Raw genomic sequence first — 24,261 nt, 5'->3', positions numbered from 1 at the left:
GCTAAGCATGCTGAGAAATATACTTATTTTCTTTTCCCATATAATATGACCAGGTATCTTATCATTTCTAATCCTATTTTAGGCCTTTTTAAAAAAAACTTTTTTAAATTTGTGCAAATCTGAGAAGGATATATCAAAATCTTTAACAAGTATACTTTTATCTTCTATTTTTTCTTGTAAAATGTTTAACTTCTATACTTTGCTATTTGGCATATGTCTATTTAGTATTGATACTTATTGTCTCTGGTATCTTTAAGTATAATATAGTTTTCCTGCACATCTCATAATTAAATCTATTTTATTTTTGCATTTTCTAAGATCATGATTACTACCCCTGCTTTCCTGAGTGTACCAGAACAATAGATTTTTCTCTAGCCCGTTATTTTAATTGTGTGAATCTTAATGTTTCAAGTGTGTTTTTTTGTAATAAAAACAAACAAAAACCCCTATATTGTTGGTGTTTGCTTTCTCTTCTTTTTTTGTTCTCTTTTTGCATTTTTAAGGTGAGTTCTTCCTGTACTCTTTCTCCCCCTGCAACTGCCCCGAACCCATCAGTTCTTTGCCAAGAACAGATAAGGGTGGTGAAAAAAGAAGAGTAGTCAGTACCAACTCTCTTTGCTTGACTTGATCTGCTCCCACTGTCATCCTCTTTTCCGGGTGAGGAAACTCTGTCCATGTAGTCTTAGAAATTTGTTGGGTGGAACTAAGAGATTAAATGATTTGTTGAGAATCACACAACTCCTGTTTGTTAAAGCTAAGATCTGATTTCAGGTCTTCTTGATTCCGATGTCAGTTCTCTATCCACTATGACATGTTGCCTTTCTCTGTTTTGTATAACAATAATAATGTAATTTCATATGATGTAGTTATATTCATATAGCACAAATTAGTCATCTATTTCTTAAGTGATAAACACTCAACCCCGCCCCCCACCAGTTTTTGCTGAAAAATTTTTTTCTGTGAAAAAAAGCTATATTTTTGCATATATGAGTCCTTTTACTTCCTTGGGGTTTATACAAAACAGTGGTATTACCAAGTCAAAGGGCATATATAATGGATTAATATTCATATCTCTTTTTTCCATTTTTTTTATTCTTAAGCTATATGATGGTTGTGAGGAATAGAAAAATTTAATATAACTGCAGAATACATGAAATATATTAACATACCAAGATATACAAGACTTAACATTTGTAACTAAAATTTTTAGCAGTACCCAAAAACTTAAATAGATGGAGAGGGCATCCTTATTCATAGTTAGGCTATGCCAATATGATAAAAATTCCAAGAGTTTGTTAATTAATTTATAGTTTTAGTTTCAGAGCAATCAATTATCGCAGGATTATTTCATTGAACAAGACAAGATAATAACTAAGTTCTTCTTATCAGGGAAATTTAAACTAGGCTGAATTGCAAAGCAAGGATCATTAGAAGGCATGGAGAATTATGTTATGAATACGTCTTTTACTGTGAATGTAGAATAAGACCAGATCTGAGTCTTTCTCACACAAATTCGTATATGTGTATGTGTATGTATGTATGTATGTATGTATGTATGTATGTATGTGTATACAGGCAAAAATATACTTTGTCTTTGAAAGCAGCTGACTTGATAAATATTGCAAAAGTATCCAAAAATCCAATCCAACAAAAATGTTAGATTGCTTAAAGTTCTAAAACTTCAGTTTTTTCATCACTCAGAATGAATAAAAGGTCTACAATTTCAAAGGAAATAATGATGGAAAATTGAGTAAAGGGATCCATCCTTACCAAATCTTCAATGTGCGCTTTTACTGCTTAAAAGAGAAAGCAGTTGATGAATGAATTAAACTAGATGAGACACAGAAACCATTGACAATTATAGTTAGTGTAGTAACCTAATATCTAGTAACAACAACCACAACATTTTTATGGTACTTTTGGATTTGCAAATGTGGTCCTGAAACTAATTTATCCTGTCTTCTTGAGTTGCAGTATTTTCCAGAAACGCAGGGCCTGAGTTTACTTATTCAGGGTTATACCAATCAATCACCAAAAAATTATTATATAGAGCTAGAAAAAATCCTAACAAAATTCATCTGGAATAGCCGAAGGTCAGGAAAAGCAAGGGAATTAATGAAAAAAAAATGTGAAGGAACGTGGTTTTTTAGCCATTCCAGATCTCAAACTGTATTTTAAAGGGGTAATCATAATAGAGTGGTGCATCAGTGGAATAGATTAGATATACAATGCACAATAGAAAACAACCATAGTAATTTGTAACATTAGGTTTTTTTTAATTTTGAGTTCCAAATTCTCTTCCCACTCCCTCACTTTTCCTCTCCCTGAGAGTGAGCAATTTGATAAAGGTTATACATGTACAGTCATGCAAAACATTTCCATATTAGTCATGTTTGAAAGAAAACATAGACCCCGCCCAAAAAAAAACACCATGGGAAAAATAAAGTGAAAAATAGATTCCTTCTATCTGCATTTACACTCCCATCGATTTTTTTCTTTTGAGGTGGATAGCATTTTTCATCATGAATCCTTTGGAATTATCTTAGATCATTGTGTTGCTGAGAATAGCTAAGTTATTCACAATTGATCATCATATAATATTGCTATTATTTTATATAATGTTCTCCTGGCTCTGTTCACTTCACTTTGCATCAATTCATGTAAGTCCAGATATTTCTGAAATCATGTTCATTTAAATATGATAATATACAATCAGACATTCTTATGCTCTCTAGTGTTTTAAATAAGAATGGGTGTTGCATTTTGTCAATAACTTTTTTTAAGGACTCCTTTTTAAATACAGTTTTTTAGGGAAAATAAAAAGTAGTTTGGGCAGAAGCTAAATTTTGATTCACATCTCAAGTGATTTTAACTATAAGCATTTGAAATACTTTATTTTAGGAGAGCTTTTTTTTCTTAGTAGTATTTTTTTTCCAATTATAGGTAAAGATAAATTTTCAACATTCATTTATGTGAAATTTTGAGTTCCAATTCCTCTCCACCTCCCCTCAAGCTGCAAGTAATCTGATATAGGTTATACATAGACAGTCATGTTAAACATATTTTCATATTCGTCATGTCGTGAAAGAAGAATGAGAACAAAAGGGGAAAACCACGAGAAAGAAAAAACAAAAAAACAACAACAAAAAGTGAAAATAGTATGCTCCGATCTGCATTCAAATTCCATAGTTCTTTCTCTGGCTGTGGTTAGTGTTTTCACCAGCGTTTTGGAATTCTTTTAGACCATTATATTGCTGAGACAAACTAAGTCTTTATAGTTATTCCTCACACAATGTTGCTGTTGCTATGTCCAGTGTTCTCTTGGTTCTGCTCACTTCACTTAGCATCAGTTCATTTAAGTCTTCCCAGATTTTTCTGAAAGCCTCCTGTTCATCTTTTCTTATAACACAATAGTATTCCATTACATTCCTGTACCACAACTTGTTTAACCGTTCCCCAATTGATGGGCATCCCTTCAGTTTCCAATTTTTTGCCACTGCAAAAAGAGCTGCTATAAATATTTTTTGTACACGTAGGTTCTTTTCCCTTTTTCATGATCTCTTTGGGATACAGACCTAGTTGTGGTATTTCTGGGTGAAAGGATATGCATGGTTTGTTTGCCCTTTGGGCATAGTTCCAAATTGCTCTCAAGAACGGTCAGAACAGCGCACAACTCCACCAACAATGCATTAGTGTTCCAGTTTTCCCATATCTTCTCCAACGTTTATCATTTTCCTTTTCTTTCATATTAGCCAATTTGATCAGTATGATGTGGGCCTTCAGAGTTGTTTTCATTTGCATTTCTGTAATCAATAGTGATTTAGAGTATTTTTCCATATGACTATAGATAGCTTTCATTTCTTCCTCTGAAAACTGCCTGTTCATATCCTTTGACCATTTATCAGTTGGAGGATGACTTGTATTCTTATAAATTTGACTCAGTTCTCTACATGTTTTAGAAATGCAACCTTTATCAGAAACACTTGCTATAAAAATTGTTTCCCAGCTTTCTGCTTTTCTTCTAATCTTGGTTGCATTGGTTTTGTTTTTGCAAAACTTATTTAATGTAATCAAAATTAGCTATTTTGCATTTCATAATATTCTGTGTTTCTTGTTTGGCTGTAAATTTTTCCCTTCTCCATAGATCTGACAGGTAAACAATAGTTTACCTTTCCTTGCTCTCCTTGCTTTTGATATCACCTTATGTCTAAATCATGTACCCATTCTGACCTTATCTAGGTAAAGGTCATGAGATGTTGGTTTATGCCTAGCTTCTTTTCCGGTTTTCCCAGCAGTTTTTGGCAAATAGTGACTTCTTATCCCAGAAACTGGAGTCTTTGGGTTTATCAAACAGTAGATTACTATAGTCATTGGATATTGTGTCTTGTGTACCAAATCTATTCCACTGATCCACCACCCTATTTCTTAGCCAGTACCAAATAGTTTTGATGATTGCTGCTTTATAATATAGTTTTAGATCTGGTATGACTAGGTCACTTTTCCCCCCCATTAATTCCTTTGATATTCTGGACCTTTTGTTCTTCCAAATGAATTTTGTTATTATTTTGTCTAACTATAAAATAATTTTTGATTGATTGATATGGCAAATTAATTTAGGTAGAATTGTCATTTTTATTGTATTAACTTACTCATGAGCAGTTGATATTTTTCTAATTTCTGACTTTATTTGTGTGAAAAGTGTTTTGTAATAGTGTTCATATGATTCCTGGGTTTGTGTTGACAGGTAGACTTTGAAATATTTTATATTGTCTACAATTATTTTAAATAGAATTTCTCTTTCCATCTCATGCTGGTGGGCTTTGTTGGTAATATATAGAGATGCTGATGATATATATGGGTTTATTTTATATCCTGTAGCTTTACAAAAGTTGCTAATTAAAAAAAAGTTGCTAATTGTTTCAAGCAGTTTTTTAGTTGATTCTCTATCTTATCATCTGCAATGAGTGATAGTTTTGTTTCCTCATTGCCTATCCTAATTCCTTCAATTTCTTTTTCTTCTCTTTTTCTAATGCTAGCATTTCTAGCATAGTATTTAATAATAGTGTTGATAATGGGCATCCTTTGTTTCACCCCTGATCTTATTGGAAATGCTTCTGGCTTATCATTATTACATGTAGTGCTTGCTCCTGGTCTTAGATAGATACTACTCATCATTTTAGGGATAACTGCAGTCATTCCTATGGTCTCTAATGTTTTTAATAGGAATAGGTACTCTATTTTGTCAAAAGCCTTTTTTGCTTCCATTGAGATATTAATATGATTTCTGTTAGTTTTGTTATTGATATGGTTAATTATCCTGATAGTTTCCCTAATATTGAGCCAGCCCTGCATTCCTGCTATAAATCCCACCTGGTCATAGTGTATTTTCCACCTGGTCATAGTATATTTGCAGGAGAGCTTTAATGCAGACCACCAACAACAAATACCTGCAATAAACTTTGACAAAGGTTAAAATAAGTGCATGATTTAGACATAAGGTGATACCTTAAGCAAATTAGGAGAGAAAGGAATAGTTTACCTGTCAAGTCTATGGAGAAGGGAAGAATTTATGACCAAATAAGAGACTGAGAACATTATGAAATGCAAATCCAGACCACAAACAACAAATTCTTGTCTTTACTGTTCCCTTTCCAAGATATACATGTGAGACAAATAACCGTCCCAGTGGGCTATACATCAAACTACCTGTCATACCTCAGAAATATTCATTTCTTATCCACTTAGTTTTTCTCACATGTATGTCTATTGTGATCCCTAATGGCTTTGGCAGTCTTTGAGAAGGCCCTCTAGTATTTTGTATTTTTGCACTGATATTTTACATTCACGATTGGAGTTGGAGGTGAGTAGTTGTCAGAAAAAGTAATCAATTTCTTATGCTTTTTGCCTCCATTATTCATATTGCTATGTGGTAAGCCTATAGTCAGTCACACCCTTAGGATTTAAAAGAATATGTGTAAAACTCATGTAATTATGGGAACAAATGATGATAATTTATGTAAAACTCATTGAAAATCTCCAAGCACTGCACTAATATCAAACATCTCTATAAATGGATGGTCCCTATTCTTGCTTAAGACTGCTTTTGATATCTTTATGCTCCCAGTTCTTAATTTTAAATGTAGGTTTTCCAGTGTTTTAACTGATATGAAGACAGGGTATTACTGGTTAACTAACTTCTCTATGTCTCTGAGTCTTTGGATATTACGTTCATTTGAAGTGATGAAAAGTAGGGACTAGCCTTGCAAGCGTATAGGTATGGGGACTTACCTCTCATGAGTTTACAGGTGGCTCTTGAGGTGAGAAGAGTTCTGCACATCAAAGCCTCTAATAAAACTCAGCAAGCTATGTAACAAGCAGTGAAAAAGTATTGCTGTTGAACTATCTAGCAATCTAGCTGTGTAATGAAACATTTAATAAGTAAGGAGAAGGAAAATATCTCTCTTTACTTGAAACCTCCTATACAAGGTTGGAGGTAAGTAGTTGGTACAGTGGTAGCACAGGGTCCAGAGGCAGGAAGACCAGAGGTCAAATCCATCCGCAGACATTTACTAGCTGTGTGACCTTGGGCAAATCATTTAACCTCTGTTTGCCTCAGGTTTTTCAACTGTAAAATGGAGGTAATAGTAGCATCTACCTTCCAGGGTTGCTATGAGGGTCACATAAGATAGTAAGTAATGCCTACAAAGTAGTTTGCATAGTGCTTGGCGCATAGTAGGCACTATATAAGTGCTAGCTGTTGTTATGGTTATACCTGTTATCGTTGTCTTTATGTTATTTTCAATCAGTCAACAGACATTTATTAAATTCTTTCTGAGTGCCAGTTACTCTACCAAGTGCCAGGGATACTTTGTAACCAGAATGATGGCTGATGAGGGATTAAACTTAAGTGGTATCTTTGTAACTGGAGATCAGGATGTATTCAAGAGATGTTGTGGAGAAAGAAAGCTTAAGATTTAGCAGCTGGTTGGATTTGTGGGGTGATAGAGAAGTAGAAGGTGGGGAATGATATTCAGGTTTTGCACCTGAGTGATTGGAAGGATGGTGATTCTTTTGACTGAAATATGGAGTTTATGAAAAGGAATGAGTTTTGAGAAAAAGATGATTATGTTTTTGTCATGTAGAATTTAAGATGGCTGTGGTACAGCTAGGTGAAAATGTCAAATAGGCAGTTGGAGATGTGCGAACAGAGCTCTCAAGAGAGACCAGCTAGGGCTAGATAAATAGATCTGCCAATCATCCAAATAGAGATGATAACTGAGCCTATGACAACTGATGAGTGCAAGAGTGCAAATGCAAGAATATAGAGAAAAAAGAGAAAAGGGCCTTTCTGGATCATTCATAGTTAATGGGCATAACATGGATGAAAAGACTGAAAAGTTGAGGTTAGACAGGTAGGAGAGAACTAATAGAAAGCAAAGTCACAAAAACACTGAGGAGAACGTATCTAAGAGGAGAGAGAGTAGTCAGCAGTGCCTAATGCTGGGGATGAGGATGGAGAAAAGGCTTTTGATTTATTAAAGATACCTGTGTATAACTAGACTCATGGCTTACTTATTTGGCCTATAGATTAATTTTTCTCTTCCTTCCCCAATACAACCTATTTGTGGTTGTTTCATCTTAAAATTTACCCCAAAGAAGTTGACTTAATTGGATTCTTATTTATAAACTAAGGAAACCTTTGTAAGACAGCAGAAAGCATGCTCGATTTCAGTTCAGAGGACCTGCATTTAGATGTTGACTTCTTCTTCTTCTTCTTTTTTTTTTTGGTGAGGCAATTGGGGTTAAGTGACTTGTCCAGAGTCACACAGCTAGTGAGTGTTGTGTATCTGAGGCTGGATTTTGAACTCAGGTCCTCCTGACTCCAGGGCTTTATCCTGTGCACCACCTAGCTACCCCCAAGGTATTGACTTCTTTACTTAACCATCTGTGTAACTTTGGGACAGCAGCTTTTCCTGGCTAGCCCTCAGTCACTCATCTGGAAAATTATGATATGGTTAATTGGTCTAAATAATCTCAAATGTTTCTTCTAGCTCTTAATCTATGATCTTGTGATCTATTGGTTTTAAAGCTGTATTTTGGCCACAGGAAGAATTCTCAGGAATCTATTGTAACATATGGATGCTAAAAGGGACTTCTACTTAAGTTAATGACAGCAATAATGGTGGAGGAGAGTGTTAGACTGTTCATTGATTGGATGAGGAAGGTAATGAAGAGTAAAAATTTTAGTTGTAAGAGAATGGATATATTATGTTGCCGCTAACAGAAATTGTGAGGTCAGAAGAAGTAGCAGGGCTCTTGATGATGGAGAGATAATATTAGTTTTAGACTTTATAAGTTTGAGTCTGTTGTAGAATAATCAGTAAAAAAATTGTCCTATGGTGATTTGGAGATGTGGATCTACTATTTAGAGAAAGATAATGATTTGGGAGTCATCTTTGTAACTGTGGAGCCACTGAAGTAATAGAAAAATAGAGAGGAGATAAGAAAGAGGCTTGGGGCCGAACCTTGAGAAATCCCCTCTGATGTATATCAGGCCTGACTCCTGCCAATCCAATGGTTCAGCTTCGGGAAAGAAACCAAATGAGTCACTTGCAGACCATATAAATAAAAGGAAGTTTATTTAGCCATAGCATTGAAAGGAAAGTTAACAAGTTAACAGCATTGATTCTTTTGAGTGTTGCCTTCCTGAAATGCAATTTCAGTTAAGTTAGATGTCAGGAAGTTGTAGAGAGTGGATGATGAAAAAGTGAAGGTATTGAGTGATTTTCTCTCCCTGAAATTTGGAAGTAAAGTAGAATACAGAGATGGTAGCTGAATAGGTAGCACAGAGGTCAAGCAAAGACACTTTTTTATGTTTGGGTAGACCTAAAAATGTGAATAAGTGTAAACAGTGCAGTTTAGGGGCGGAGGATTAAAGGTATATGACTGACAGGAGTTTGAAGGTTTTTTAAGGTTTTTTTGATGCTTTTGTTGTTTTCACCGAAAAAAAAAGCGTTTTTCTCCCCTTGACCTCATATTTGTTGTTAGCTATCATATGTCTGTATGTTTTCCACCTGTTTGTTTTATTTTATTTATTTCACTTATGTTGTATTTTCATATTTGTTCTTCACAGAGTAGTGCATTGCATAAGTCATTTATTGTGCTTCTCTTCCATTCCAGACTTAGATTTTCTAGGAATGCATGTTTTTATTTTCTTTTTCTTCCTCCTCCAGTGGTTTAAGTTTATTGTCTTATACTCAGAAGCTACCTACTGCTATAGCAATTTTTTTTCTTTCACAAGAAAAAAAGCATTCTTTGTTAATTTCTTTTTATGTGGACTACTGTATATGAATTCTCCTTCCTACATCTCCTTTGGTAGTGATTTTAAATCAATACTGATAGTGTTTCACTTTCCTTGATCTTCTAGTTAATCCAATGATTTACTTGAATTTCTTCTCCTTATATGCTGTGAACCCCCCCCCAAAAAAAAAAGAACTCCAGTTTGAAACAGTCAGCTCTAAGAAAGAGACAAATGAAACTGGGGTGCATGTGTCCACGGTTTAATTTCTTTCCAGCTGGCTTGACATGCAGTGCATGGGAGTTCAGGCCAAAACTGGACCCCCTAAGGGGGCTAGTTCAGAACTGGTTTGAATTGGGATTTTTGGGGTACGGGTTTATATGCCCTTCAAAGAATAGGTGTTCCCAGGGGGGTGCCAGTCAATTCTGGGAGGTGGGCTATATTAAATGAGTGTCTTCTGCTCTGAGACCCAGCTCACTCAATCCTGGTGAAAGAGACATCAGTTTCTATATTACCTGTCTTTATAATAGAGAGGAGTCAACATTCTCCCAGACCTGTCTAGTCAATGTAATGAGCAGGAATAGACCCATTTAGATTACATTTTAATGTCCTTCTGAAGAAGGAATGAACTTAGAATTAAAGGAGGATGGGGAAGTTCTAAGTTTCCAAAATAATGATTACTAAGAAAAATCTTTTTTCACAATACTTTCAGTATTTTTGACTTGAATGATTAAAATTCTGTCATTCTGTATTCAGCAAACCTCACACTCCTTTAACCCCCAATTATTGCTGTGTTTAAAGTATGTTTTAGATCTCTGTTCTGTGGTTGATTACTTTTGAAGATGCTTATGTGGCATAAGCTGCTCTTTATGTTAGATGATATTCTGTGTGTATTGTGCTACTAGCTTTACCGCAAATTATAAGTATCTGTGCTCCAGCAATGACCTATGTACTATTAGTAAACTGTTCTTTATTGGCAAAGAAAAACTGTCTAACCCTTTTGATCTGTGTTCTCCCAAGACTCCTTGGAGTGTAAGTGATGGCAGAATACATGAAGCATTCTGATCAATCAAATGTTTGCATGTTATAAAAGGATTTAGGGGTATGGGAGCTTAGTATTATGTTTCCTTGACACTAACCTTATTTGGACTTTTCTAGGTAACAGTTCTGAATTAATTCAGTACTAATTGCATTTTAGTTCAACTGCCTTTAGAGAGAAGTTGATCTATGGACCTAAATCAATCAATCTATAAGCTTTTATTAAATGCCTAGTTCTGAGAATTTTCTTTTTGTCTGGACCAGTGATTTTCCTCTTCTGCTTCTGCAAGGAAACTCTTTTCCAATGCAGATCAGCAACTTTTCTACAGCTTATAGCCTTAGAGAATTGCTTTGGGACATTGAGAGGTTAAGTACCTTGCCTGTGGTCACAGAGTCAGCATCTTTCAAAGAGGAAACTTGAGCCTAGGTATCTTGACTCCAAGGCCAATTCTATATTCACTAACCCACAAAAATTCCAACAAGAAGACAAAAATGAAAAAGTCTCTGTTCTCAAGAAGCTTACATTCTGTAGATGGAATCTACATATGTATGTTAAAATTAGTATAAAATTGAAGATAACTTGGGGCACGTAGTGGCAGTGGTATTAACAACTGGAACATCAGGAAAGGTGTTAAGCGAAGGTAGAACTGAGCAGAACTTTAAAGGAAGCTAGGTGTTCTCGGAGGTGAAGGTGAGGAGGGGAGCACATTATAGGCATGGTACAAAGGTATGGAGATAGCGAATGAGATGACCTCTAAGGGAAACAGGAAGGAGACTAGTTAGGCTAGATTACAGAGTAAATGAAGAGAAATAAGGTATAATTAATTTGTTAAGATAAGCTTTAGAGATTGTGAACACCTCTCAATGTCCAACAGAAATTTACATTTTATCCTTGAGGCAATAGGGATTAGCATTAGTGAGATTTTTACTCAACGGCATGACATAATTAACTCTCTGCTTTAAAAATATTACTATGAGCTCCATATGGTGGTCTATACCTATAGGCCCTGTAGAGGAGGCTCAGTCTATGAATCCTTGATCTATACTAGGGCTAAAGCTGATTGGGTATCTCTTTGTCTGGCACCAATATACTGAACCCCTGGGAACACAGGAATACTAGTCTGTCCAAGGAAGAGTAGACTGGCTCAGACTGGGGAGAGTTGGGGTGAGGAAGAGAAGGTTAAAGCTTCCATATTGATCCATATTGGAATTGGGCCTGTGAATGGCTACTATATTTTTGGCTTGGGCAACATATAGAGATCCACAGTCCAGGTCAGAGGTAAGGTGGGCTGAACTAAGGTAGTATAGGAAATGAACAATTCCTCATTATGCTATTGCAGTAGCCTGCTTACTGTTCTGCCTGTCACACGTCTCTCCACAGTAGTCCATCATTCACTAAACATCAAACTGATTTTCATAAAGAGTAAGTCCCACCTACTTAAATTCCAGTGATTCCCTTTTACCTCCAAGACAAAATATAAAATCTTTAAGGGTTCAAAATCTTTGCCTTTTCTGTGTTCTTATACCTTATTCCCCTCTATGTACTGTGCTATCCAGGGACACTAGCCTCTTGCCTGTTCCTTTCACAAGACACTCTATCTCCCAGCTGCAGTTATTTTCACTGTCTGGCCCTCCTGCATGGAATGCTTTTCCCCATCCTTCAAGTACAAGCCAAAATCCTAAAATCTTTCCCAAACCCTGTTAATTCCAGTGCCTTCCCTCTATCAATTATTTTATATTTTCCTGTGTGTTGCTTAGTTGTACATGGTTTGCATATTGCCTCCCCTATTAGATTGTAAGCTCCTCAAGGGCAGAGTCTGTCTTTTTGCCTTTCTTTATATCCTCAGAGCTTAGCATAATACCTAGCATATTGAAGATGCTCAGTAAATGCTTATTGATTGACTGGAAGTTCCTGGCTTCCATCTCCCCTGGTGTATTCTCTCAGTGATCTGGCAGGCAGCCCTCAAGCCCCACCAGTGTGTACCAGTTTAGAGCTGCTTATAGTTTCCTTGGTCAGAGCTCTCCTGGCAAGAGTGTATTAGGTTTGATGGACTCCAGAGCATCTAGGTTAGAGTGCTGTGAGCTCTTGGAGCTCAGTAAGCTTTTCTCATCATAGTTTCAGACTTAACTTCTTTTGCAAGCCCTGCACAGAGAGAGAGACAGAGAGATAATGTGCGTGTGTGTGTGTGTGTGTGTGTGTGTGTGTGTGTGTGTGTGTGTGTGTGTGTGTGTGTGTGTGTTTTGCTGTCCTGTGCAGAATGGAGGATTTTATGTTGTTTCTTTTTTAGATTTTTTTTTGGGGAGGTCATTATTCCATCTGGTGTCTTTATTATGTCTTTCCTGATAGATATGAAGAGCTGAGCTTCTCTATAACCATTCATATCACCACCCTAACTCAAAATCCCTAATAAATCTTCATGAATATATTCCTGAACAATTTTTCAAGTACAATATTTCTATTTCAGTTAATATTCCCAAAACATTGAATGAGGCCATTGATTAATAATGAATATGTAAATGAATATCCTTTTTTCTCAAATTAAAAACAATTTGAAAATAAATTAACAAACGTAAGTATTTAAATATATAAAGAACATACAGAGAATATAGAATACTTATGAATCTATTATTTTTAGAAAGTTTGGGGGGTTTTTTTAGTATATATTAATAGTAGTTGGAACGTAGTAGTTCCAGCATTACCTATCTATGTTCCCTTCTGTCCCTCCTTCTGCTCTTGTCTGTATATTTAAAAATATTTTATTCACAATTTTCTTTCGTTTTTTCTTCTTTGCTTTTTTGTATATCTACCACTTCTCTTCCACTGCTGCCCTCAACATCTGTTTCCCCCAGTGAAATTTCTTTAACATTTATATAGCACTTTAAGGTTTGCAAAGCACATTATGTATTATTTAATTCAGTGTCTTTCTTGTAACAAATAAGTACAGTTAAGCAAAATAAATGGGCACATTGGTCATGACTGAAAAATGTAAATCTCATTCTATACCTGTAATCCTGTGTCTCTGTGCCCACAGTTGGAAAACATCTTTATCATTAATTATCTAAAGCCACTAGGGATCATTGCATTGATCCAGCTTTCTTAAGTTTTTCTAAATAGCACTTGTATTTTACCTTATATTCATATTTTTGTAGTAACTAAATTTTAATATACCTCTGAGAAGACAAGGGCACTGTAAGCTCAGAGACAAATGTTTACAATTTTCTTTTATTCTAAGCATTCAGATTTTAATACCTACAAGAATCATACCTTAGTATTCTTTTTAGAGTAAATTGTTCTTATTGGCATCAGTCCTCTTTAGACCCTGCTCTGAACTCTGATACTTTTATTATTGCCATGCTCCCCTGATTTTGCCGTTATTTGAGTGCTTACAAGTTTTAGCACTGATTTCTTTAGCTTTCCTGGTAATAGTTGGTATTTGTCTTTTGTCTTCCTGACTGATATTTAATCAATCAATCATTCAATAATCAGTTGTGCTTTAAAATCTTTATAGAGGCATTTGTAGGAGACTTGAGCTCTCTAAATATCAATAAAAGTCTTTGTGTTTAAAAAAAAACTGGGGAAATAACTTCTAAAAATAACAATTTATTATGTGACTATTGTATACTATATACTGTATTAAATATTGGAGATACACAGAACAACAGCAAAAAAACCCATCCCTGTTCTCATAGAGTTTATATCTATTGTAACTGAAATTGTAACATGGTGTTTTTACTTTTCCAGAACACTTTATGGTCATTGTCTCATTAACGTCTCCCAACACCTTTGTGAGGTTGATTCTACTGTATTATTTTCTCTATTTTACATATTAGGGAGCTGTGGTTAAGGAAAGTTAAATTAACTTGCCCATTTTGACACAGGAGGTATGAGAAAAGGGATTCAAATCCAGTTACTCTGACTCCAAAGCCAAGGCTGTTCTAAAGCTGTTTCTTCTATTTACAGCAAGATAGGAGATACTGGGTAACTTTGATTCCTTCTAGATTTAATCTAGTTTGACACAAGTCAGAGGATGTATGTTCAACATTCAATACTGATATGACCTTGTCCAGATCTCTTATCTATAAAACTAAGGTATTGTACTATTTCTAGCTCTTAATGTATAACCCATGATTTCAGGCTTTTTGATATGTCTTCCAGATACAAATTTTATTGGTCCAGCCAAACTGAACCTGCTTGCTGTTTCTTGAATCTACCCTTCTTGTTTGTTTTTTGAGCTGTTTATTGCTCATGCAATTCTTCATTCTTGAATGCTTTTCTGGTCCACCTTACTCAGATGAAATATCTTTCTCTTAAATCTTCATATTACTTTGTTCATTTTGTGTGGCACTGTCTTGCATTATGATTTCTTGTGCACTTCTCCATATTCCTAATAAATTTTTCAGCTCTGGGAGAGTTTTGACCAAGTATTTAACAAATATCCGTGCAATTGAATTGGATTATAGAAACAGTTTGATTTGAAAAATAAGATTTTTGAATGAAATAGTAGCAGTATGAATTATTTCCATGTCTTAAAAGTGACAGGAGCACTTGGTTTTCAGTGCTGATTCTCTCACTAACTTGCTTTATGACATTAAAGAATCAGTCTTTGAGTTTTACTTTAGTCATCTCTTAAATTAAGGGATTTGGATTTAGATGCTCTTTTCTAGTCCTAGACTCTTCCATAATTCACATAGAAGTATACATGGATCAAGAATTAAAGTATTTCGCAATTCATACACATTTTATTGTGCTTTCTGTGTTTATTCCAGTCTGAAAATGAACTAAATCCAAAGGCAATAACATGACTTTTGTCAAGCCTCCCATTTCCTTTATCTAACCTCTTCAGGGAAGACTTGTTATGTGACAGTAGTGTGGATCCTTATTATTTTCACAGCATGTCTTCTCCCGTGCCCTGTCTCTGACTCTTCTTCTTTGGAATGTGACAAAAGTCACTTAGTTCCCCTCTTTTCTGAAGAAGTTCAGCTTAACAGTACTGGAACTGTTGGTCCTCATATACTTATGCTAGGCAACGTTGACGACCAGACCAAGGCTGCTTCTGAAAGCAATTTTCTTTTTAGAGGAATAAACACTTTTAGACAATCTCAAATATATGTGGAACAGAACAACATAACTGGTTTTCAAAAGGTCTATGACAATACCATTTCTTCATAATTAAATGTCAAAGTACTTTTGATTTTGTTGTTTGTATTCATGCATATAATTTGCATTACTGCATTTTAAGATTTCAATATTTATTTCAAGAACTTGACTATTTAAAATTATTACCCAAATAACTTAGCTATTATGTGTAAGTGGTTGTTCTTCTTTTCATTTATTATTAATTTTAAAGGAATTTTATTTTACTTTCAACTCTGAATTCTCTCTTCAACTTCTCCTTTCCCAGTGCATAAAACATTCATCTTAACAACAGCAACAAAAGCTTGCCCAAGTTTTTCCATCTGTTGGAGAGCACTTACTGCTTCTTCAGTCCTTTCATAGCAATAAATGTAGCATAAAGAATGTCCATTTGTATATTACTAAAGTATAGCATGAATTTTAAAAGAAATCTTCCCTTTTTTCCCCCAATCAGATGAGTACAGTAAAAAGACTACGACCACGTCTGAGTGCCATTCTCTTTAAACTCCAATTTGAGGAGCAGGTGAACAGCCTCAAACCAGACATCATGGCTGTCAGTGCTGCTTGTGACGAGATAAAGAAGAGCAAAAGCTTCAGCAAGTTATTGGAACTTGTGTTGCTAATGGGAAACTACATGAATGCAGGCTCCCGGAATGCCCAGACTTTTGGGTTCAACCTTAGCTCTCTCTGCAAAGTGAGTTTTGTGCTTATATTTACCTGAACACTTTGTTTTTAATTTACCAGGGTTATTCACACTTATCAAATGAAAACAAAATTAATCTGCTTATTATCAGACACTTGACCTTCATGACAAACCAAGGCTAATCTTGACTCAACCTCTAAACTAAATGCGAATGTTGATTTTTTCCCCCTCTGAAATGTAATGTCAATCAAAGTTGTATATTTTATTTGAAATAAAACACAGTGGAGTTGTTTAACCTAGATAGAAAAATATTCAACTGGTATATCAACATACTGAAAAATTACATTTCATTCAGTTTGGAGTCCCTATTTATCATAATGTATATGTTCAGTGATCTTTAGACTTAGTTTTGATTTTTTTTTTAACATTTAGAATCTTTAATTCACATTTTGCAGACAAATTTAAAAAAAATCAGGCAATAGCACATGAAGGTAAGAAATTTATACCTAAGCTAGATATGCATAGGTTTTTCTAAAACATTTTAAACATTTTTCTCCTTCTTGATCAATTGGAATATATGCAATATATGCAAGTACAAATTGTATCAGATTGTAGGTTGTTTTCTCTTGGCATTTTCTGCATTTAATAATTGAGTACCAAGAATTTTATGCATAAACTAGTTTTCTGTTTAACAAAGCTCTTTTTTTGAGGGAATTTCCAATGGTAGTAGTGCTTTAATGATTTGATAATGATCTTCTGTGGGGACTTGGTTTTTTTTAATAGAATGGAAGAACTCCTAGTGATGGAACTTCTTCTATTAATACAGTTCAACAGTTGTGCTGTAATTTTTGTGTTGGAGATTTTCCGAGGGCACTGAAAGGTTAAAGGACTTGCCTAAGGTCACACACACATCAATGTGTCTAAGGCTCAACTTGAATCCAGGTCCTGCTGATTCATAGGGTGGCTGGCTATTTATTATAAACAAGGTTGGGGTTTTTTTTTAAAGTTAATTAGACACTATAGGTACATTTTCTTTTCTTTGGATAGATAATGTGCACTGTAATGAATGTAATGGATTGCTTTTGTTGCCATTTTTGGTAGGTGGAGTAGAAACATTATAATAACAGCTGTTTACAGATGAACTGTTCTCCCTCTTCGTTGAGGACACACAGACTCGTGCTCAGCTTTTAGTCTTCCATTAACCATCATATATTCTTCCCACTTCCCTTTTGGCTCATTTCTGCTTTTTGTTTTTTAATGCTTTTATTGATGGTTGATTTAGTCGCAGTTTATTTAGGTCATCCAGACTTTTCTCTTCTTTCAAAACCTATAGTTATTCATTTTTTTTTCTCATCTCATGTCTTCACCCTCTGAACTCATCTGATCATTTAGACATCCTTATCTATCTCTCAAGTAAGAATGTCATAGTACCACAGCTAGTAAAGAATTAGCATGTTAAATAATCTTTTAAGCCATCTACTTTTATTACTAATTGATTTAGTCTATCCCGTTTCATTGTTTCATATTCACATTGTTTCATGTTCCCCATAACTGGAATTTTTTTCCTCCTTCATGGTGATTAATCATAAAAATGATCAAAATCATCTTTGGGGTAAAGATTAAAACTGTTTTTATTTCTTTAATATTTAAGGGTAGTTTTAAAAAGGTACATGTACTTGAAAACATTGAACATAATGGGTTTTTGCTATTAACCTTTAATGAAACATTTCCATTATGATTTTTATTAGAATATTATTTTAATTCTATTATAGATATTTAATTCATCTGTCCTGAGATCTTTATGTTTGCATTCCTCCTCTCTTTGTACAGCTTACAAAATCAATCCTTCAACTTTGAACCTTTTAAGCTTCCTTATTGACGAGAGTAGATTTTTTTAACAAAATATTATCTCATATTTATTATCAGGAGGAACAGCTTGATCTTTGAAAATTGTAGTTGAATTTGCAAGCTGAGTATAAAGTACTCCTATTATTGATAAGCATCTCCACTACAAATTCTGTGTTTATTTGATAGCAGAAAGGTAGGGAAATAGTTGAATTTCTTAAAAAGCATGCTGGGAAGTTACTCTTTGACATTAACTGTTGTAAAAAATTTGTGCTTGAAAGAGACCTTCACAAATTCAGCACCAGCATAAAAATGTGGAGCGTCTGTTGAACTCTTAAGATTTGGAGATAGGTGAATGATTTCGTATTTAAAAAAAAATTCTTTTTCCCTTAGTATAACCGAGTGTAGTTTTAGAAATTGTAATATGCCTTTGGTAATCTTCCAGGGACCAACAAAGTATTATACATTTACTATATGTTGGGTGTTTTTTCAGTTTTGTACCTGTGATTTTGTCTGTCTGGAAATTTCTTCCACTTATACTGATTCGTAACTTCTCTGTAATTTTTAGTCTTAATCCCTTAGGACACTGACAGAGAGGTTAAGTGACTGGCCTCTGGTTATGCAAGATATGCACACGCACACACACACACACACACACACACACACACACACACACACACTCACTCACTCTCTCTCTCTCTCGGCTGTACTTTGAACCTAGGTCTTCCTGCCTATTAGGCACTCTGTCAACTGTGCTTCTTTGTTTTTCCAAAAAGAGAACGTGAAATATACACACACATGAATAATACAAAGTAGAATATACAGTTAAAAAATGCTTTGAGAAATTTGAGGCTGGAGAGATCCTACCTGACTGAGAAACTATGGAAAATTAAGGGAAGAAAAAAAAACCTAAACAGTAGCTTGAAAGGTGGTTGGATTTTAGTGGAAATGCTTTTTAAAAATGCAGCCTATTGGGTGGGGTAGGGTGGCCCTGTATTTTGTTTGATATACTTTAAAATTGTTTATTTTCTCCCATTCTCTACTTTTGTTGACTCCTTAAACTGGGAAATTTTTTTGGTTATACATGGATCTTCCTTTGGTGATCTCTTATATCAGTTTGCTCCCAGAATGGAATAATCTGTTCTTGAGGGTTCAGTATGAGAGTGTGCCTGGGGTCCAGTGCTATGAAGCACTGCTGTCCTTTTGGGGAGTAGAAAATATTCACAAAGTAAGAGATACCTGTCTTTGTTTAGTTCTCTATTAAGTGTGAACATAAACTCAGTGAAACTGAAATGGATAATGATTTTGATATTCTAAATTATTCAGATCTACTCAACATATTCTTAATAGACAGGCAAAATTTTAGTCCTCATAAAAGTATGAGATTTAATATTTTTAAGCACCTCAGTCCTTCCAGTAAATACTTTTAAAAGCCTTAATTTAAAGGAAAAAGTTAATCCAAATGTTTTTGTCTTATCACTGGTGTATAATTTGTAAGAAAGATAGCTCTCAAAAATACTTGCTCTCTTCTACCTTATTTACCTGAGAAAGATTTTCAGTAGCTCCTACCTGGGCAAAAATATTCTAAGTAAATTTTAGCAACTTTATTATTACTTGATAGGTATTGATCAAACATTTTAAGATAACCAATATTGGTCTTCAATTTGTGTGCAGGAAGTTGAATATTTCCTGGTAGAATGATTTCTAAAACAGTGCATAACAAGTAAAAGCTTGTTTTTGAGCTTTGCTTTAGATTTTAATATCTTTTCTTTGCCATATTGCCCAAACCACATGTCTAGTGCTTTATTAAGCTTTCTACTCTATAATTTACACATAGCAATGCTTGTGTTTCTTGGGAGTCTTTTTTTTTCTTTATTTCATTGAGTGATAATAGAATCCTTAAATGTTAGAACTGGAATAGATGTCAAATTTTTAATTCAAAATCTCCCTTTTGTATATTAGGAAATTAAGTCCTAGATTATTGCCTTGTTTCAACTTTCTGTATTATTCTTTAGAGTTTTTATGATTATTATGTGTGTTGCATTTTGTGTATATTCATCATTTCTTATATGAAAAGCCATCATAAAAGGGAGAGGTTAGAAGAAAATAGTTGTAAATTGCAATAACTATGGGAAACCACCAGAGCAGAACCATGTCCACAAACTGAAAAATAATCTCTGAAATTATCAGATGAAATAAATTAGTTGTTTAATTAGGTGTGGTGTGTCAAGTATTCCTTTTAATTCTTGTGTTATAATAATGTCAAATATGTAAAAAGGACAAAAATATTTCTAGTTTTCAGTTTTTAAATTGTAATTGTATATTTGATCTTTACGCTTTTGCTTGATTCTATCACTTTATAGTTATTATGAAATCATCTCCATCCTTAAGAAAAAAACATAATCCTGGCGTAGTGAACTTGGAGTCAGAGGACCTGAATTTAAATCTCAGCTCTATATTCTATCTAGGCGTCTACTCAGAAGTCAACAGTGACTTGATTTTTAAAAAATTCTTATCGCTTTTATATTATATTCATTTCCAAATATACTGCTTTTCACCTATATTTGATCAAACTGCTTTCCAGTTTCTCAATAGGTCTTATTAAATAGGGAGTTTTTCCTTAACTAGTTTTTAGTCTTGTATTTAGTTAACAGAGTGCTAATGATTTTATGCCAGTTTTATTCACCTAGTGTGTTCTACTGATCTCCTTTATATTTTTAACCAGTACTATAAATGTTTTATAATTAATTAATGCTTAATAATGTAATATGTTGTCTGGGCATGCTACCTTCTTATCATTCTTTCGTCTTGATCATTTTCCTTTATATTTGAGAACTTTGCTTTATCTCAGTTAATTTTGTTAGTTTTTTCTAGGTCTCTAAAGTAACACAAGTAATTTTGGTATTACCATTAAATCTGTAAATTAATTTAGGTGGTAGTAGCATTGCTTTTATCAATTTGACATGGCATCACAAAAAACCATGAATATTCACTTAAGTTTCCTTTATTTCTATGAAATGTTAATTTTTTAAAATGATATTTATGGAAACCTTGAATGTGCCTTTGTAGGTTGGTTCCTAGAAATTTTATGCATTTTTCTCACTATTTTGAATGTTATTTCTCTTGTTTCCTTTTAGTTTTTGTTATTGCTGATAGAAATACTGACCTTTGTTATCCTGCTACTTTTCTTGATACTATTGATTCAATTAATTTGGCTGATATTCTGACATTTGAAAAAGTAAACTTCAAGTCTATCGGAAATAGAAATAATTAATTCCATTACCTCTTTTTCAACATTTATACCTTTTAATTTTTCTTCCCTTAGCATTTATAGAACTATGTGAAATATTTACAGAGAGAGGCATCCTTTCTTTACCCCTGTATTTGTTGGGAATCTTCTAATATTTCTCCATTGTAAATTATGCTGGCTTTTGGTTTTAGATCTATATTTTTAACAATAGCCCTTTTATGCCTTTGTTTGTAAGGCGTTTGGGCATTAATGAATTTTGTGTTTTGTCAAAGGCTTTTTTCCATTGCTATAATCATGCCATTTTGATTGTTGTGGATTTTTAACATATTTAATTATTAATTTGGTTTTTTGCTTTCTAATATTGAAACATCCTTTTACCTCTGGTATAAACCAAGGTGGTTATAGCGAGAGTGTATCTATGTCCGTGTGTCTAGCTGTAATCTTGTAGTTCTTTTGCTAAACTTTTGTATAACATTTTTGGGACAACGTTCATTAGTAATATTTGTCAGTATTTTTCTTATGTGTGCCTGTAGGGACTTTTTAATTGATGAAACTCATGGCCTTTCTTCAGTCATCATACTTTATTATCACTGCAACTTTTGACATTTTTGACCAGTCTCTGATAAATATAGAGGTTTTGTTACTGATATGGGAGTAATTTATGAATCAGGTATCTGTATGTAATCAAGAAACTATATTGTTGGACCAAAGATTAAAGTCACTACAAAGCTAGGAGACAGAAGATAAATGAGATCAAGATTGTGTGTAATTAAAACAACACCACCAAGGTAATGACCATTTAAAATAGGAAGTGGACAGAGGAAAGGACATCAATATTTGTTATAACCAATCAGTTCCATGAACTTCATTTTTAAAATTAATTTTATTGATATCTTTTGTTTTTATGTTTTCCTACATTTCCTGATTTATTCCTCTGTCCCTTACCTCCCAGAGAGCTATAATTTATAACAAAGAATAAGAAAAAGGAAAAAGCAGTTCAGCAAAATTAAACAGCATATTGAAAAAGTCTTTTATATGTAGTGCTTCATACTCAGTAGTCCTCTGCCTCTGCAGAGGGATGAGGATACCTCTAATTGCTTTTCTTTGAGGTCAAGCTTAACCATGAGAATAACTTAATGGTGTTACTTTCTATTATGTTTTTGTTCTTTCCATTTGTTGCAATAATCATTGTTCTATAGCGTGTATTGTTTTCCTAATTCCTAGAGGCAGTTAGGTGGCAAAGTGGATAGTGTATTGGGCTTGGAGTCAGGAAGACCCAAGTTCAGATTTGTCTTCAGGTACTTACTAGCTGTATGATTCTAGACAAATCACTGAAGTTTTCTTTGCCTTAGTTTTCTTATGTGTAGAATGGGGATAATAAAAACACTTCTCTCCCAGGGTTGTTGTAAGGATCAAATAGGATTTGTTTGGAAAGTGCTTGTTGTAGTGGCTGGCACATAGTAGGTGCTACAAATGCTTACTCCTTTTTCCCTTTCCTTCCTGGTTCTGCTTACTTCCCTTTGTATCATTTCTCATGTTTTTTCTGTATTCATTAATACTACTGAGGGATCTATTCCAAAGACATCTAAAGGGGTGGATGACGTCTAAGGCTTGGAAAATATTTTGGACTTCATTACTTTCCAAGCCTTTATGTTCTTCCATGTCATCCACTGAATGGTGCAGCCAAACTTATTTTAATGCTGCTCTTTCACTTGTGTCAGTCCATCTATCATTTACATGTATTTGTGCAGTCTGTCTCCCATGGCAGGAATATATTCTCTCTTCATCTCAGCCTCATAGAGCCCCTAGCTTCCTTCAAAGCTTACCTTATGTGCCACTTTTTACATCATTAAGTTTATCAATCATCCAGTATTTATTAAAGGTCTCATGTGTTCCAGGAACTCTGCTAGGGACTATGTATATAAATATTAAGAATGAAACAATCTTTTACTCTAAATGAACTTACTGTGCTCCTATTCCCAGTCTCCCCATTCCTGAAAATTGCCTTGTATTTATTATGTGTATATGTGTCTAGTATGTGTGTTATGTATGTATGTGTATATGTATATTCTTATGTACATTGTTTCCCCCAATATATTTTAAGCTCCTTGATCTTAGGAGTAATTCATTTCTACCTTTGTAACCTTGTGCCTAGCACAATGTCTGACAAGCCACAGGCAGTTAAGAAATGTTGGATTGATGAACTGGTCATCATCCCAAAGTGAAATACTGAGCCATATGCAGCATGGTTTCCTATCTCTAGAAATTTTTTTCTGAACCTAATCTACAGTGACATCAAGAACATTTTTGATATGAGGACAGGTTTTCACAAGTAATATTTCCCACTAGGCTCTATTTTTGCCATCATGTTATTGATTAAAAAATGTAAGAATATAGGGTCCCACTATGCTTATTGTTTGCTAAATATGAAAACTGTATCTTATTGGTAGACCAAAAGAGCTTTCATCAATGGATGTCATTGTTATACAAGATAGTGTGAAGATATAATAATGGAAGACCTTTTCCTGGCCCTCCAGTCTTCAGTAACGTGTTTGTGTGTGTGTGTGTGTGTGTGTGTGTGTGTGTGTGTGGCAATTGGTGTTAAGTGACTTGCCCAGAGTTCCACAGCTAGTAAGTGTTATGTGTCTGAGCCTAGATTGGAATTCAGGTTGTCCTGACTTCAGGACCAGTGCTCTATCCACTGTGCCACCTAGCTGCCCCTTCGGTAACATGCTTAAATATAAAGTAAGGAGGTATTCCATACTATCATGGGGAAATTCCTGTGTAAATTCCAAATCAAAGAGGGATTATCTTAAAATGGTAGGATTGCCCTGTTTCTTCTCATTGAAGTTGGTATCATTCTAATTATTTCAAATCTCAGAACATGCAAGAACCTTCTAATGAGAACCAGAATTGTTTAAAAGAGTTTGGCAAAGGTATCCATACACAGAAAGAACCAAGTATGTAAAGAATGGTGATTGTCCAGACTATGAATTCTAGAGAAATGGACACCTGATAAAGCTGGTTCATCAAGTATCTATCTTGGAAGACTT

At 34.3% G+C, this 24,261-nt stretch overlaps 1 protein-coding gene across 1 annotated transcript in view; it reads left to right on the top strand.

The window, feature by feature from the left end:
* DIAPH3 (diaphanous related formin 3) overlaps window positions 1-24,261 on the top strand; it is a 447,621-nt gene that overhangs the window by 213,830 nt on the left and 209,530 nt on the right. The window contains exon 21 of the mRNA XM_021006402.2: window positions 15,925-16,164. Within this exon, the coding sequence (XP_020862061.1) occupies window positions 15,925-16,164 (240 nt within the window). The remainder of the gene's footprint in view (window positions 1-15,924; window positions 16,165-24,261) is intronic.

The sequence above is a fragment of the Phascolarctos cinereus genome, unplaced genomic scaffold, assembly GCF_003287225.1.
Source record: "Phascolarctos cinereus isolate Bilbo 61053 unplaced genomic scaffold, phaCin_HiC Scaffold_7;HRSCAF=346, whole genome shotgun sequence".
In the NCBI taxonomy this organism is placed as follows: domain Eukaryota; kingdom Metazoa; phylum Chordata; class Mammalia; order Diprotodontia; family Phascolarctidae; genus Phascolarctos; species Phascolarctos cinereus.
The sequence above is the reverse complement of the archived record's forward strand: the minus strand, read 5'-3'. Positions and strand labels throughout refer to the sequence as shown.